Here is a 15,426-nt window from a genome sequence, read left to right as displayed (position 1 = left end):
GCTGTGCAGTTATCTATCAGGAATCTGAGCAAATACCTGCACACGTGGCATCACAGAGCTGGGGGGCCCATCCTTGGCCCTCTCTGCCTCTTCCCCTGGATTGGGAAAACCAAAACAGAATATACTGAATAACAAAACTCAGGGTCCCTGTGTTAATATTAGGGAAGCTTCAGCGCTAAATTACAGAAAATTTGCATATATATAAACAGAAAACTGGAGGGTTTCCTTCTGAAGCATTCTTGTCAAAACTACAGCTGTCTGCTTTTTTTTTTTTTTTTTTTCCCAGGGATGATTTGTTGTCTGGTTTTGTCTCTCTTTCTTTTCTTCTATTTTTTTTTCTTTTCCATTTACTACCAATCCCGGCTGACAGTCTATTTACTACTCCTTTAAGCCATGCTATTGAGCTGTGTGGAGCTCCTCTCAGTCTGCTCCTCGCAGGTCACTGCAGCTGCTGGCTGCTGCCTGGCTCTCCGAGCTATTCCTTTTTCGGACAGCAGATATAGTTTTAACATGGGAAACACCCAGTGCCAAGTATTTCTGATGGTGCACGTTACGTCTACGCTTATGAGTAAACGCTTATGCTCACACAACAGCGCTGTGATGCAAACCTTGGGGTGAGGGATGGTTATTTAGTGATTAGTGAAAAGTAAGAACTGGGGCTGGGAACCTGCAATTGGATGGACGAGAAGATCCTGGAAAGGAAGGTGGCCTCGCTTTCTCGACGTAATTATTTAAGGTCGAAGGGGGTCCCCGCCGCCCCGCCCGGCCCCTTCAAGTCCCGCGGCGGCTCCCCCGCCGCCCCGCCCGGCTGCGCGACGGGGCCGGGGCGCGGAGAGCAGCGGGCGGAGCGGAGCAGGCGTGTCCAGCCTCCCTCCTCCCATTTCCCCGTGCGTCAGGGCCGGGAGGAGGAGGAGAATCACCTTTTTTTTTTTTTTTTTAATTTTTTTTTAAAAGCCTCCAACTACTTTAGCGCGGACTCGGCAGCAGATGGTGGACACGGCCCGAGGTTTCGGCGGGGAGAGCGAAGGGATGCGCCCAGCGCGCAGCGCCCGCCTGTAGCTCCGCGCCCGCTCCGCTCCCCCCATGAGCCGCCCCGCGTCCCTGCTGCCGGCCGCCCGCTGCCGCAGCGCCCCGGCCAAGCGCCTCCAGCCCCTGCACGACGGCCCCGCCGAGGAAGCGCCGGCCGCCAAGTGCCCTCGGCTCGCCGAATGCGGCCCCCCGGACTGCCTGAGCGCTCCCGGGTCGCCGTGTGCCCCCGCTTCTCCCGCCGGTGGCGGCGGCGCGGCGGGTCCCAGCCTGATCGCCTCGTACCTGCTGCTGCCGCTGGCCGAGCGGGAGCAGGTGTCCAGGGCGCTGAGCGTCAGCTCGGGCCGGGAGCTTCGCTGCAAGGTGAGCGGGAGTGCGCGGGTGGGGAGCGGGTCCTGCCGGCGCGCCCGGCGCCCGGCCCGGGGACAGCCCTGCCGAACATCCTCCCGCTGCTGCACGGCTGGGAACGCCCGGCCAGCCCCCGGCGGCGTTTGCACGCCTGCGAGTGATCCGGGACTCCGGCTTACCTCGGAGCGCCTTCCCCCCAGAGGCTGTGGGAATGGTGGTTTATTTTAGTTTCCCCCCCAGCCTTTCAGTATACAACGAACAGGAAGGGTCTCGGTAGCCGCTTCTGCCGGTCTTGCCGAGCCCTGGCTCCCCTCCAGCTCTCTCGTCATTGTTTGGGGAGAGTTGCTACGCGAGCTGCAGCTTTCAACGCCCTTGAGAATGAATTTGGGTTTAATTTCCTCTATACAGGTGTTCCCCCTCAAACACTACCAGGACAAGATCCGACCTTACATTCAGCTGCCGTCACACAGAAACATCACCGGGGTTGTCGAAGTCATTCTCGGGGACACCAAGGCCTATGTGTTCTTTGAAAAGGACTTTGGGGACATGCACTCCTACGTGAGGAGCTGCAAGAGATTGAGGGAAGAGGAGGCTGCCCGGCTGTTCAAGCAGATTGTCTCCGCTGTAGCTCACTGCCACCAGTCAGCCATCGTACTTGGTGACCTCAAGCTCAGGAAATTTGTCTTCTCTAATGAAGAAAGGTAAGTGGCTGTCAGCAGCCAGCCCTGGGGTGAGTGGGGAGGGAGGAATGCCGCATCCAGAGACACAAAAAGCGTCCCAGGGAGTGGAAACAGCCCCGTCAGCCGCATCACCTGCGAGCAATCCGAGTAGGTCCTCATCACGTGTGTGTAGTAGGTCACGGATCTAACCGGGGCGCACTCCCTCTTAGATCTTGACTGATGAAAGGGAGGAAGCTCGCGGGGAGCTTCCTCTCATTCAGCAGAAGTTCAGTGAAACCCGCTGGCAGACAAAGGGATGATAGTTCAGATGCTCGTTAGCGCCAGAAGATGTCATGTGTGCCACTCATTCAGTGTCAAATGAATAAAAGGCAGAGAGGGAGAGGGGAGGCTGAGGTGTTGTGCCGGCGGGAGGAAGCAGCCCAGCTGGGGGAGCAGGAGGTGTGAGGAGCTGGAGCTCTGGTCCCTCGGGAGAGTTGCCTTGTGACCCACAGCGGAGCCCCAGCACTTGGGTACGGTCTCCTTGCTGAACCACTCTGCTGATGAGAGTGATGCTGCTGAGCCCTTCGAGGCTTTTATGCCCCCTCCACTGCCGGGCTTCCCGTGCCCCCCATGCCTGTGGATCCTGGGCACACACAGGAGGGTGGTGGACATGGTTAAATAATGTTTTGGGAATCCTGCATCAAAGAAAATCACTTTAGTAAAACTTAGCCTAAAGCCTAGGTTCATAGAGGAGATCATAGAATCTAGTTGTTAAATTTAGATTAGGGAAATAATTCAGTATTCCCCTGGAGTGTTTGCTTCACCACACGTGGCAGAGTCAGAAATACAGCAAAACTGACTCCTGACTAGCTGCTTATCCCAAGGAATGTTAAAAAACTAAGTAAAAGCTGTAATGGAGTTGTGCTTAATATCATAAAAATATAAGGTGATACTGCTGATGCAAAAGAAAAGGGATTTTGTTTTTGTTAAACTGGGCTAATGATTCTTCAGGATATCTTTTACGAATGTGATAAGAAAATTAACCGGCACTGCTCCTCTGAAACAGCCATATGTTGACACGTAAAGAAAGCTATTCCTTTGAAGGAAACTATTGCAGCTTTTCCCTCCCATAAGAAGATGAAACATTTGTTGAAATGTTACGTTGCACACAGTCTCGCTCATTTGGAAATAACGTGTTGCACAGGCGATGTCATGTGCATCACATTTGGCAAGAAGAGGGTTAAGCAATGGCAGGCGACGCGGGCTCTCGCACAGGTGCAGTTTCAGGGCTCCCGCAGCCAATCCCGGGCCCACGGTTCTCGTTGAGTCATATTTTCCGTTTGCAGAACCAATGGGTATTTGCCGAGGTCAGGCTGAGGACAGGCTGAAGCCAACATATCTACACCCCAGCAGGCTGCCAGGCAGTGCAGAGCCCTTCCAGGGCTGGCTGGTGGCTTCCCTGCCGACAGGAGCTTCCCTTACCCTCCAAAATAGGAGGTTGGTGTGGACCCATCTCCACCTGGAGATGGTGGCTCCAAAAGGCAAAAAAGAATAAATTATGAACTAAAATGGGAAAAAAAAATCAAGAAAAAAAAAAAAAGCTTAGGGAAGGCAATGATCCCCAGTGCAGAGGGGAGCTTTGTGGTTTGTGGAATCGCACAGCTGGATGCTGTTTGCTCAAAGCCTGAACGGCACACAGTGGCTGTAAAGTGCCATGTCACCAATTAACCCCCTGCAGGGGCACTGCAACCTGCGTGGGTAGGGTAGCGGAGACTTGGTGTTCCTCAAGAGTCCTCTGTGTTGTTAAAATCTCCAGTTAATAAAAAAACATGAGCGTCACTGAATGCTGGCCCAATGCACACAGCAGCACTTCATTACACATTCCCGGGTGTCTGGGCAACTTCTCTGCTGCAAGTTGAGGTGTTTCCTTTCTCAGTGCCAATGCGAGAGAGAATGGGGCCATGGCTGGGGCTTGCTGTGCTTGCTCACGACTACTGTTGCTATTTCTCACCTGTGGCTTGCTCTCCTGCCCTCCCTAGGACTCAGCTGCGTCTAGAGAGCCTGGAAGACACACACATCATCAAAGGTGAAGACGATGCACTCTCGGACAAGCACGGCTGCCCGGCGTACGTCAGTCCCGAGATCCTAAACACGACGGGGACTTACTCTGGAAAATCGGCCGACGTGTGGAGTTTGGGAGTGATGCTTTATACCCTGCTGGTGGGACGCTATCCCTTCCATGACTCGGACCCTAGCACTCTGTTTTCCAAAATCCGGCGTGGACAGTTCTGTATTCCTGACCACGTCTCCCCCAAAGCCCGCTGCCTCATCCGCAGCCTCCTGCGGCGGGAGCCTTCCGAAAGACTCACTGCTCCAGAGATCTTGCTTCACCCTTGGTTCGAGGCAGTCTTGGAGCCTGGATATACAGACCAGGAGACGGGAACTTCAGATCAGATTGTCCCAGAATATCATGGAGACAGTGATGATATTAGTTCCTTCTTCTGCTAACCCCGAAATCTCAAAAACCTCGTCAGTTCTTACCTTCGGCATCTTTGTAGGGTTTCATTTCTCCACTTCTGCAAATTCAACAGCATCTTAAAGTGCCAGTATGGTCAGAAAAGTGACCTTGTCTAAATGAATGCCACCCTGGAGGTCTCCACTCCTTAAGTGTACTCAGAGTTCCATCCTCTTGCTCTGCTGGTCAGTCCCACCAGCCCCAGAGGACTTGTGCAGCCTTGTGAGAACTGTCTGGCTCTTCTGCCTCCCGCATTCTCCTCCGGTGTAACTGGTCGCATCTCGGCTGCAGTCTTACATCTGGCAAGGTGTGGGATGGAAAGGCAGCTCCTTCCACTTTCCTGCAGTGGCTGCAGAGGTGTGGAGCCCTGGCCGCGATGTGTAGGTGCAGAGGGGCACATGGTGCACCTCTGCCTGATCAAATCTGACAGAAGTGGTTAAAAGGGGAATCGACTCGGCGTGCCCCAGAAACCAGCTCACAAAGCAGCTCTCTGACTGTAAGCACACATTAATGAGGGAAGGAGGTCTTCACCCACCACGGCCAGCTCTCTGCTCGCTGCTGCTCCTCTTGCTGATCCTGCTTTCAGAGGCATGAAGCTCCTAGATCCACCCGTAAGACAAATCACTGCTGTGGCTCTTTCTGAAGCAGAAACCAGTGGATCTCCCAGCTGGATCCCTTCTGAATCCATTCACTGTCCAGGAAAGCATTTTAAATAGACTTAAGCCTCGTGTTACCACAGTGTAGCCTATATAACTTCATGCCCTCAGCGAGCTTGTCAAGTAGCAGGTCTCGTTAGCTCCGAGTGCCAAAATGTATCCGTTTACCAAACTGTAACACTATCGGCTGGGGCACCTTCCCCTGGGAAAGGGTAAGGGGTGTCTTGTACAGTACCTGTAAACATGGCTATGTTTTTCAACAGGCTTAACTCTTTAAAATACCACATCACCTCCTCTTTCCCTCTCCACCCCCACAAAAAGTTAGTCTTAAGAGTAAAATCTCCGTACACCCTTAGTTGATTATTCAGGTATGCTGTTTGCCTCCAGCCTTCCCAGCCTTTTTTTTTCTTTTTTTTTTTTTTTTAAATTTGTTTTGTTTTTATTTTGCATGATTATTCATAGTCTTTCCAATATGTATGAATAATGAATATATCTGAATCATTAGCTTCCTGGGTTGGGGGTAAGTAAAGCTTAGTCCTGCCTAAAATTCCTGCTCAGTTTCACGTGTGTCCAGTGGTTTATGCAGAGATGTCCATTCACCTTAGGCAAGAGTGCGGCTTCTAAAATGGCCATGAGGTGGGTGATGCACGTTCCCAACACCACCCAGTTTGAGTGAAGTAATTTTAAGGGTTAACCCTGGCAAGCTGCAGTCCCACCATGCATTGCAAGAATACAATGTATACCTCATGGACTGTGTACTTTGTACATACCTTACTGTTTGGGGTTTTGTTTTCTTGTTTTGTTGTACTTTGTCTTAATAAGAGGTGTCGAAGAGCAGTTTAATGTGAATTATTGTAGGCAATACTAACTTGACAGAATCATGAGCATTAAGAGCAGAGCGCTCCAGCTCTCCGTTGCACTAAACCTCTCATGATTGCTTGACATTTGTATCTGTGATACAGTTTAACCCTTCTATGAAAAACAGTACATTTGTATATATTGGTAGAAAATTCTGCCAGAAAAGCTAAAAACACTATGTCCAATTTGTACATATGTATATGTCTGTGGAAACCTGGATGATAAAGTCTGACTTGTAGAAAGTTTTAATAAACTTGGTTTCATAATGTTTGTCCCCAATTCTTGCAGTATCTCAGGAGGATGCAGGTCAGTGTGTCTGGTTTAATCTGAAAAAATGGGGTTTAGCCTCAGAGACTATCAGCTCCTCTGTGGTCTATATATGCATTCCATCATGCCTTAGCCTGAAGTCCCTCAACTCAGCCTGAGATTGAATCCCCAGGGAGAGTGGGAACAGGGGATGGATCCTGCCTCTTGTGAGGTGGAAAGGGCTTGGGATGTCCCCAGGGTTATGTGAAATGGGATATCCTACTCTTAAGGGAGAGAGGTGTTTTAGAGCTCTGCCTCTGAATTTTTGAAACCCTCTCGTCTTTCATCCCATGCATTTGTTTCCCTCTATGCCCTGTGAGCAGAAGATGCTGTGGCACAGCAGGGCTGTCATCCTGCACCTGTGTGCCTGGCAATGTGATGCTTCAGCCAGTGGAAAATCCGATCTCAGATGTCTAAAAGTGAGCAGCCAGAAGGAGAGGCAGTAAGCAAAAGCATTGGTGTTACAGGGAACTAGAGCTTGTGGGCAGAGGCTTGACCCTGCTGCTGGGAGGCAGCACAGTGCTCTCATTAAAATGAAGGGAAAGACTATTAGAGCTGCTTTTCTTTGTGGTGAGAAGAGAGAAGTATAAATAGCTGCAGTATCAAGGTTAGAGAATGTGCTTTCCTGAAAGAGATCAAGCCACCCTTGCAATCCACCCGGAGCGGTGAGATCATCGCTCACAAGTGGAAAGGAGGAGGAAGAGAGTCTTGATTTTTATTTATACTTTGCCTCATGTTTAACTTTGTCCTTTTGCTTGAAATCTGTTTAGTGGAGCAACTGCTTCTAGGCAGCTCCTTGAGCAGGAGCAACTTAAAAACCAGTTTTACTTTTAGAAGGGGAGTGGAAAGTGAAAAGGAGGGAATAAGGACCTGGTCAGTGATAAAGCCAAGTGTGCTGACTTTCATGAGTTACCTTGACTCCCACTCTGTGAAGCCAGTGATCTGTGCAGTAAGCATATTTTCTTAGCACTTGCTGAGTGAATGTCAGACACCAAAATATCTCAAGTTACTTTACTGATGTCATTCTTGCAAGACTTGTAAAAATATGTGCACTGCATAGCCTGGCTGATTAAATTACCCCCTGCCCTACCATGCTTTCAGGCTTGGACAGAAGCCCTGATGCATCTTTTCAAAACAGCTGCAGGACGTTCGTGTTTAAGTGAAACCTCGAAAACTTTCAAAACACTTTTTTCTCCCTCTTGCAGTTAAGTCACCCTCAGTAGGTGAACGTGTAGGTCATCCTGTGACTTTGTTTCACATGAGCTGTGCTGCAGAGCAATTAAAATAAACGCCAAATTGTAGTAACATCTGCAAACAGCCTCTGTATTGCTTTAGGGATTATAATGCAACATCCGTTTGTACAGCAGAATAAATTGCTATTGCTTCGTTACCCCATCGTTTGTATTATTGTATACAAAGTTTCAGAACGTGTTGAAAGAACCAGCATATTAAGTGATTAAACTTTGATGGTGGGTGTGAGAACTTTGATTTATGCAATGCACACATTTCTTTTTGAGAGAGTCATAGTTTGTCTATTTTTAAATGGTCCTTTTGGCTGAGGACCACATAAATCTCTTAGGTATTTTGCAGACCAGGTCACCATTTTCACCTTGAAATTGCCCTCTCTGAAAAGTGCTGTGAGACTTCAGTCCTCTGTTGTTGCTAAAAACACAGGAAAAGTTGAGGTTTTTCACAACATCCTGGTCTCCGTCCTAAGCCAGCATTGAACTGCCTTCCAGTCAGGATAGATCTTACATCCTAAATATGTATTTTTATCAACTCTCAATACTTCAGCTGCATTTTAGGCACCAGTTCAATAATTTTCTTTTGAAGTAGCACAGCAGAATTTGTAAACCAGCTTCCTCTGAAAGTGCCAGGTAAAACAGCCAGCTCAGCAAGCTCCGGTTTAAGGTCAGCATCTCTGCCAAGGAGGTGATACTGCTGAGGTTATTTGCAGTCAAAAAGGACTGGTAGAGGTTCACCTCTACCTATGCTAAACAGTGCCCTCATTCTAGTAGGACACCTTAAAGTTAGGCAAAGGCACTTCTGCATCAGTGTAGTATTTATGAAAGCAAAGGGGTGAAAGAACAGGGTTATTTTATAGATGTACAAGAGGAAAATTCATTGCCCGTGGCTGGATCACAGCGCCAGTGCAATACTCTCCTCTAGTTCTCCTTTAACGCACTGAGGGCAGGCCTGACAGATAACTTGAGAAACACTTATTATTCCAGTAGTGCTGAGTGCACTCTGTCAAGCAATTCTCAACAGATTATCTCTTGATAGAAAACCAAATTTTTTTCCCTTACTTTTTTCATGCTGTTGCATTCTGTCAGGAAAAAAACCTAACATTCAGCCTTATGGCAGTGCACAGATTTAGCAGCACAAATACTTCTTACAAAGATGTTTTTCTAGTGAGCATTGAGAAGAATAACTTGACATATAACCACGGTCTGAATTAATCCCTTGCAAAAAATGGCTTTGTTAAATGCAATGTCACAGAAGTATTGTTGATAAAAGTACCGTGAAATTTGCAACAGTTCTTGCCATGATTCCTCCATAACTTGCAAAATCCTTTTTTCCGAGTGAAATCCAGTGTTCAGATTTCAGACAGGATCAACTTCTGTTGCAGCAAAATGAGAAATCCTTCAGGATATGAGTTCACAGCAGCATCTTTTTCTTCTCTTTGTGAAGCCAGCTATTTAGAAAATGCCTTAAAGAAAACTCATTAGTTTTCATTGCCCTGCATGTATTTATTTACAGTATTTAACCAGCTAAACAAGCTAATGTGCAGCACTTCATTTCCTAATTTGGCTTTGAAACTGGAGCGGCCGAAGTATCAATTACATTCTGTCAAATGCAAACATTAACATAACTGTATGAAGCAATCATGTTTCTAACAACAGCAAGCACTGCCCAGAGGACCAAAATAAATAAAATTCATAGAGCAAGAGGTAAGGCTTTTCTTTAAGGCAGGATTAGGGCTGGCGAGCGCCTGGGCGCTTCCCTCTGCGGGGCGTTTGTCTCGCAGGGCTGTGCAGGAGCTCCAGCTGAGCTGCAGGTGATTAATAAGGCACTTGCTCACCAAGGGCACGGTCTCATCACGGCGGGTGTGGATTTCTGCCTGCAACTCCCACTGTTATTAATGGTTAATTAATGTGTAATTTGCACAAAGAGATGAAACTGGGGCCTCGGCGGTGTGTTGTGAGCACACACACACACAGGCTTATCATTCGAAGAAATATCAGGGTGACACGAAGGGTGGATGACAGAAAATAAGTGTGGCGTGAATCAGCTGCCCTGTGTTTATGATACGGCGCTGTTGTGGGAAAACATTCACCTCCATCAGCTGCCGTCTCCTGCCAACAACAAAAGTTGAGTTTGATAAATTATTAGTGGAGATGTTCTCAGTGGCTTTGCTTAGATTTTACTCCTCTTGCGCAAATTGCAGATTAGGAAAGGATTAAGTAACAACAGTGTGGCTAAAGTATTACACATCGTGCTGGCAATTAGCCAAAGAATGTAGCATGCAAAAGCTGACATTGCCTAAGAAATCAAATATAGCTCTGGTCACCACAGAAAATGACTCTTCCCCACCACCCAAGATAGTTGCTCATTTTCTTTCCTGTCTCAGAGCCTTGCACCAGCAAATTGTTCATTGCAGAAATTTATTTTCCTTTTCATGATTTTTAAAAAAAATTTCCTTAACTTCCTGGTAGTGAAAAAGCCATAAACATTTAGATGAATTGAAGAAACCATAAATGTAATTGAGTGTAAAGCCATTGTTGGGCCCTGTGATAACATCCCTGTCAAGTCTCAACTTGTCAGATTCATAGCCTCACTGAGGCTCAAATACCACCAGTTTCCTTTGCAGCACTAACAACTGGAGACAAAATACTCACATAATTTGGGGCAAGACTTGCACACACAGTGAGAATGACTTTGCAGATGGGCAGTGGGATGCATGGTGTGAGCATTTCCCCCAGTGACTAATGGCAGCAGAGTTAGGCTCACAAAGTTCAGCCAGCAGCCTCTGTTGCTAAGCAGGGCGGGGGCAACAATCCTCAAACATCAGGTGAAAGTGCAGAACCCACCTGGTGCATTTATGAAGTTGCTGGCTGACGAGTATGGTGGGGAGCCCTGCTCCTCCCCACCCTCCTGCCTGTGCCCAAGTTGCCTGGATCTGGGGGAAGGCAGGATGCTGTCAGATCCATCTGGCCCCAGGAGAAGCATGTGCCCTCGCCTGATGCCTACAGATGTGCATGGGACTGTGGCTGGTGTCCAGCAGGCACCTCCTGTGCTGTTTCCCTGCAGCACAGGGACACAGTGCCTGAAGGGGACCTACAGAAAAGATGGAGACGAACTCCTTTTCAGGGACTGTAGTGATAGGACAAGCGGTAGCAGTTTTAAACTGAAAGGGGTTGGCTTAGGTTGGGAAGAAATTCTTCACTGTGAGTGTAGTGAGACACTGGAACAGGCTGTCCAGAGAAGCTGAGGATGCCCCAACCCTGGCAATGTCCAAGGCCAGGCTGGATTAGCTTTGAGCCACATGGTCTAGTGGAAGGTGTGCCTGCCCACAGTGAGGGGTTTGGAACTGGATGGTCTTTAAGGTCCCTTCCAACCCAAAGCATTGCATGATTCTATGACACTGTGGCCCACTGATACCCACCTTGGTATTTAAGCGTCCTCCAAGGACCATCCTATCATTGGAAGCCTTGCTTGGCCTTTGCTTTGACTCTATCTCTACCTTGAGGTCTCAAAATCCTGCAGCAATGAATTCCACAGCAGATCTTGGCACTGCTTCAATAAATTACCGTGCTTGGAAGGGGAATGTGTTTCAAACAACAACAATATAACAGGAATGACTAAAGAGGAGCAGCTGGCCCAGTTTTGGAGGATCTTTTTGCTGCCCTCAGTCCCCATGGGGACTGGAGGTGACACTAGGCTCTGTGCAGGTCAGGAGCCTTCTGAGGCAGCCACAGCCCCCAGAGTGGTGAGGACTTGAGCCCAGTGGGCAGAAAGGCTTAATCAGCAAACTCATGGGATTTTTCATCATGAGTCTTGTGATCCTTGATATGTAAGGGCTCTGTCTGCTGAAGGCACTGATCTCCAGGAGATTTTGGATTTTCAGGTGAGCAAAAACAAGCAAATGTCCAGTTTCTCTATTCAAAGAGAGATTTGAAAGGATGTGTCCCATGAACCCTTTGGACTATTCCCTGCTCGTTACTAGTGTCCCAGCCAGATGCTTCATGCTGCAAAGACATGCTTGACTGGCTGCCTCATTACAGCAGGCAGTTTTGTCCTTTCATCTGAGCAGCTGGCAAAACAATAAATTAAAAAATAAGGCAAAGTCAGCAAATAGTTTTCTTTCCCCATGTGCAAGGTTAGAGGAACTGCTGCCCCTCCTCCAGAATGATTTCCTGACTTAGTAATGTTTTTCCCAATCTTCTCTTCTTCTTTCTCTCTGGGCACATGGGGAAAAGCAGGATTTGTGTTTTGAGTGGAGAGGGAGCACCTTTACGTGCTGTGCTGTGGCCAAGGCTCTGCACGTCTGTGTGCCAACTGCGGCCAAAGCCCTGAGCGATCTCCAGCAAGGAGCAGGGGGGGCTTTGCAGAGAAAGTGCTTTTGTTGTGTCAGGATGAGGTCTGGACCCCAGATAGGAGGTACCCTCCTGCCTGCAGGCTCCTCGGGCAAGCCTTGCTGCCTGCAGACAGACAGGATGGCCAGTATTAGCCCCAGCAGGAGATGGTCCGTCCTGGGATGTCCAGGTGTGCTGCAGAGAAGGTGCTGCAGTGGCATGCAGCTTGTCCCCAGCCCTGGGCATGGCTCTGGTCCTGGCAGGGCTGCTCTGCAGGGCGCCGTGGGCTGAGCCGCTGACCTGGGGCTGGCCCGTGATGCACATCCTGCTCACGCATGTGGGCATGAGTCAGAGCCTGAGAGGAAAAGGCCTCACCCAGTGACAGGCAGAGTGGTGCAGGGAGCTCAGGCTGTGTGCTGATAGAAGAGATTGCTTATTACAGCTGACATCCTCCCTTGGCAAAATCCCTGCACCTGTGACATGCAGGAATGGGTTTGATGCTAACCGGGCCTCCCACCTCATAGCCAGAGGTTCAATGGAACCTCCACAGGCTGGGTTTGTCCAGGTGGCTCAGTGCCTGCCTTCAGCATCTGCAATCTCAGAGCTGAAGGAGCTGCTGGGGGCTCCCAGCACACACACCCCGAGCTGCTGAGAGTCTCCACAGCAAGAAGGCAGACAGAGATTGATCAGAGCCACATGCATTCCCCTGTGCCCTTGTGAGACCCCACCTGAAATACCATATTCAGCTTTGGGGCCCCCAACATAAGAGGGGCATGGACCTGCTGAGATATTCCAGAGATGGTCCTGAAAATGACCAGAGGGCTGGAGCACTTTTCCAGGCTGAGAGAGCTGGGGCTGTTCAGCCTGCAGAAGAGAGGGTTCTGGAGAAACCTTGCAGCATCTTCCTCTACCTAAAGGGGGCTTACAGGAAATATTGAGAAGGGACTCTGTTGTGGAGTGTAGTGATGGGAGAAGGGGGAATGGTTCTAAACTGAAGAAGGGTAGATTTAGATTAAAAATTTGGGAGAAAACCTTTACGGTGAAGCTTGAGAAGCACTGGAACAGGTTGCTCAGAGAAACTGTGCATGCCCTATCCCTGGCAGTGTTCAAGGCCAGGTTGGATGGGGCTCTGAGCAACCTGGTCTAATGGAAGGTTTCCCTGCCCATGTCAGAGGGGTTGGAACAAGATGACACTTAAGGTCCTTACCCACAGAAATCATTGCATTATTTTGTGCTGTGTAGAGGCCTCTAGAGAAGCAATACAATCTTTTTATCTCTTTTTCCCATCACTTTGACCTCAGTCTTGCTGTCTCCAGCACCTGCCACCTGCCTTTTACCCAGGTGCTAATCTTCCTTGGGCACTGGGTCAGCAGAGCGATGGTCCAGCTGCCCCCTCCCTCCTCACTGCTTTTCCAGGAATCAGGTGTCCAGAGCTTTTGACCCTTGCAAATTATTGCATTTAATTATTTCTAGAAAATTTCCACTATGGTTTTAAAGTGTTTCTTCCAGAAATCTGGTTCATCTTTGCTAGGAAGCCATTGTATGTCTCGAGCAAAGGTCAGGATGAATCATTTTGGAAAGCATGCCAGCTGCAATGGACTCCCAGCACCAGAGGAGTGGAAGCGTGTCCATGGTTTGCCACTTAAACACAAAGCCCTGAACACCCCCAGCTCCACTTGGAGTCAATGGGATGACTTGCATAGAGTAACAGATGCTGGGTATGACTGTAGGCAGTTCAAATGCCAGAGGTGGATGGATCACAGCAGTAGATGGTCTCAGAGCTGTGGCTTTAAAAGGGTTATTGATTCATTTGGAAACAACTAGCATGAGTGACTTTGTAACAGACAGGATTATTTAGTCTCGCCACATGCCAAACACAGAAAATGTACAGTTCAGCACTGTGAATTCTTCCAGTGATCATCACATAAAACACCCAACAGGATAAGCTACCAATGGACTGGATAATGCATTTTTCTTACATATGTTTGCAGCTACCAAGGGATGTGGGTTGTCCTCAAAAACAATGGGAGAAATTCTTCATTTAAAGATCTAATAGGAAGGAGTTAAATTGAGAAGCAATCAACCAAATAAAAAAAATGTATGTGGATAGTGATACAGCCTTATCCAGACTGCTGCAGCTGTTCAAAAGAAGGAGAAATAAGTCACACTGAGTGTGTATAGAAAATACATGCTCAGAAATCATGCAAAAATACCTTTTCATCTCATATCTGTTACTATGCTGGGCAGCATGAGGGAGCTGGGTCTTTCCTTTATGGGCCAGCTGAGGATGCTCCTGGTGACAAGGACACACAGCACGGTACCAATAGAGCCCTCTCCAATCCCAGTTTCTCCTCCTTTGCTAGCAAAATGTTAAAAAATGCCAAGGAGTTATGGAAGCAAAGACAGCCAGGGATAGGAGTGACCAGCAGGGCACGGAGCTCTCTGCTGTGAGCCCTTGTGGGTCCCCACTGGTGGGAGTTCAAGAGGCTTCACTCAAACCAGATGCCTCTGAGCAAGCAGAGAGCTGCAACTAAACCCTGGCAAGCTCCCCCAAGCCTTCTGCAGGGATGATCCAGTTTCCATGCTTGGGGTATCTAGTTCCACAGATCCCACATGCAGAAAATCCCCACCCAGATCGTAAGGGTCTATCTAGAAATTTTGCTCTGACATAAGGCAGCTACATTCAGTGTATACTCAGGAGTTTTGCTCTGGCATAAATTACAACACAACCACTGTAATCTGAAGCAAATCAGGCTTGGCCTGCACTCTGTGATGCCATTCTACGGGGTCAAACCTAGAGATTCAAAGTCAGCCTTCACCCAGCAGAGCCCTTGGAGCAAACCAGGGAGAAATTCTCCAGTGCATGCAACATTCCTGTATAAATCAGTGGGAATTGTAGAGTCTGGCCTGAAGTCAAGATTTCAGGATTTGACCCAATTTAACCTTGGCATAGTTGCCTAACTCCAATTTCTTACTTTTTTTGTGAGGCTCAACAATTAACTTTCAAAACAATTAAAAAAAAAAAAAAAGGAAAAAAAAGAAAAGGCAGCTGGGGTTCAGAAGGGCTGTGCTAGCAGCAGGGTTTTGTCAAAGCTACTTCCACTACTATGGTATTTGTTGGCATCAGCATTTTGTGCAAAGTAAAGCACAGCTCTGGGCTCTCTGTCCAGGGCAGAGCCATATGAGCTGAGGGCAGAAGTTATGACTCTTCCCATACTTGACACACAGATGGGAAGTTCCTTTTACCAAATTCAGCTGCTGGGTTTTGTTTTTTTTTACTCACTGGAGTGAAATTCAGCCACGTGCAAAATGCAAGAATTGCTCATCTCAGATCTAATGAATCCCAGTGTGGAAGGGTTATTGGGGAGGCTTTGGGGGAACCAGGGCATGAGATAAGGAGATGGGAAGGAGCAGGACAGGATTACAGCCTTGCAGAGGACTGAACTTTCTGTCCTTTCTGTCCCTCCTTGTTTCTATGCCAG

At 48.4% G+C, this 15,426-nt stretch overlaps 1 protein-coding gene across 1 annotated transcript; it reads left to right on the top strand.

Moving 5' to 3' along the window:
- The first annotated feature begins 49 nt into the window (after window positions 1–49).
- TRIB1 (tribbles pseudokinase 1) lies at window positions 50–6,275 on the top strand. The gene is made up of 3 exons (XM_084216380.1): window positions 50–1,389; window positions 1,783–2,075; window positions 4,073–6,275. The coding sequence occupies exons 1-3, from the start codon at window positions 1,084–1,086 to the stop codon at window positions 4,539–4,541; spliced, it is 1,068 nt and encodes a 355-aa protein (XP_084072506.1). The 5' UTR covers window positions 50–1,083; the 3' UTR covers window positions 4,542–6,275.
- The last annotated feature ends 9,151 nt before the right edge of the window (window positions 6,276–15,426 follow it).

This window comes from Fringilla coelebs (genome assembly GCF_963513975.1).
Source record: "Fringilla coelebs genome assembly, chromosome: 1".
Taxonomy (NCBI): Eukaryota; Metazoa; Chordata; class Aves; order Passeriformes; family Fringillidae; genus Fringilla; species Fringilla coelebs.
This window is presented reverse-complemented; position numbering and strand designations above follow the sequence as displayed.

Bases quoted from the DNA above. Each gene is read 5' to 3' on its own strand.
- TRIB1 (XM_084216380.1), top strand. From the start codon at position 1,084: ATGAGCCGCCCCGCGTCCCTGCTGCCGGCCGCCCGCTGCCGCAGCGCC. The intron at 1,390-1,782 runs GTGAGCGGGAGT...TCCTCTATACAG, and splicing joins GCCGGGAGCTTCGCTGCAAG to GTGTTCCCCCTCAAACACTA. The intron at 2,076-4,072 runs GTAAGTGGCTGT...TGCCCTCCCTAG, and splicing joins GTCTTCTCTAATGAAGAAAG to GACTCAGCTGCGTCTAGAGA.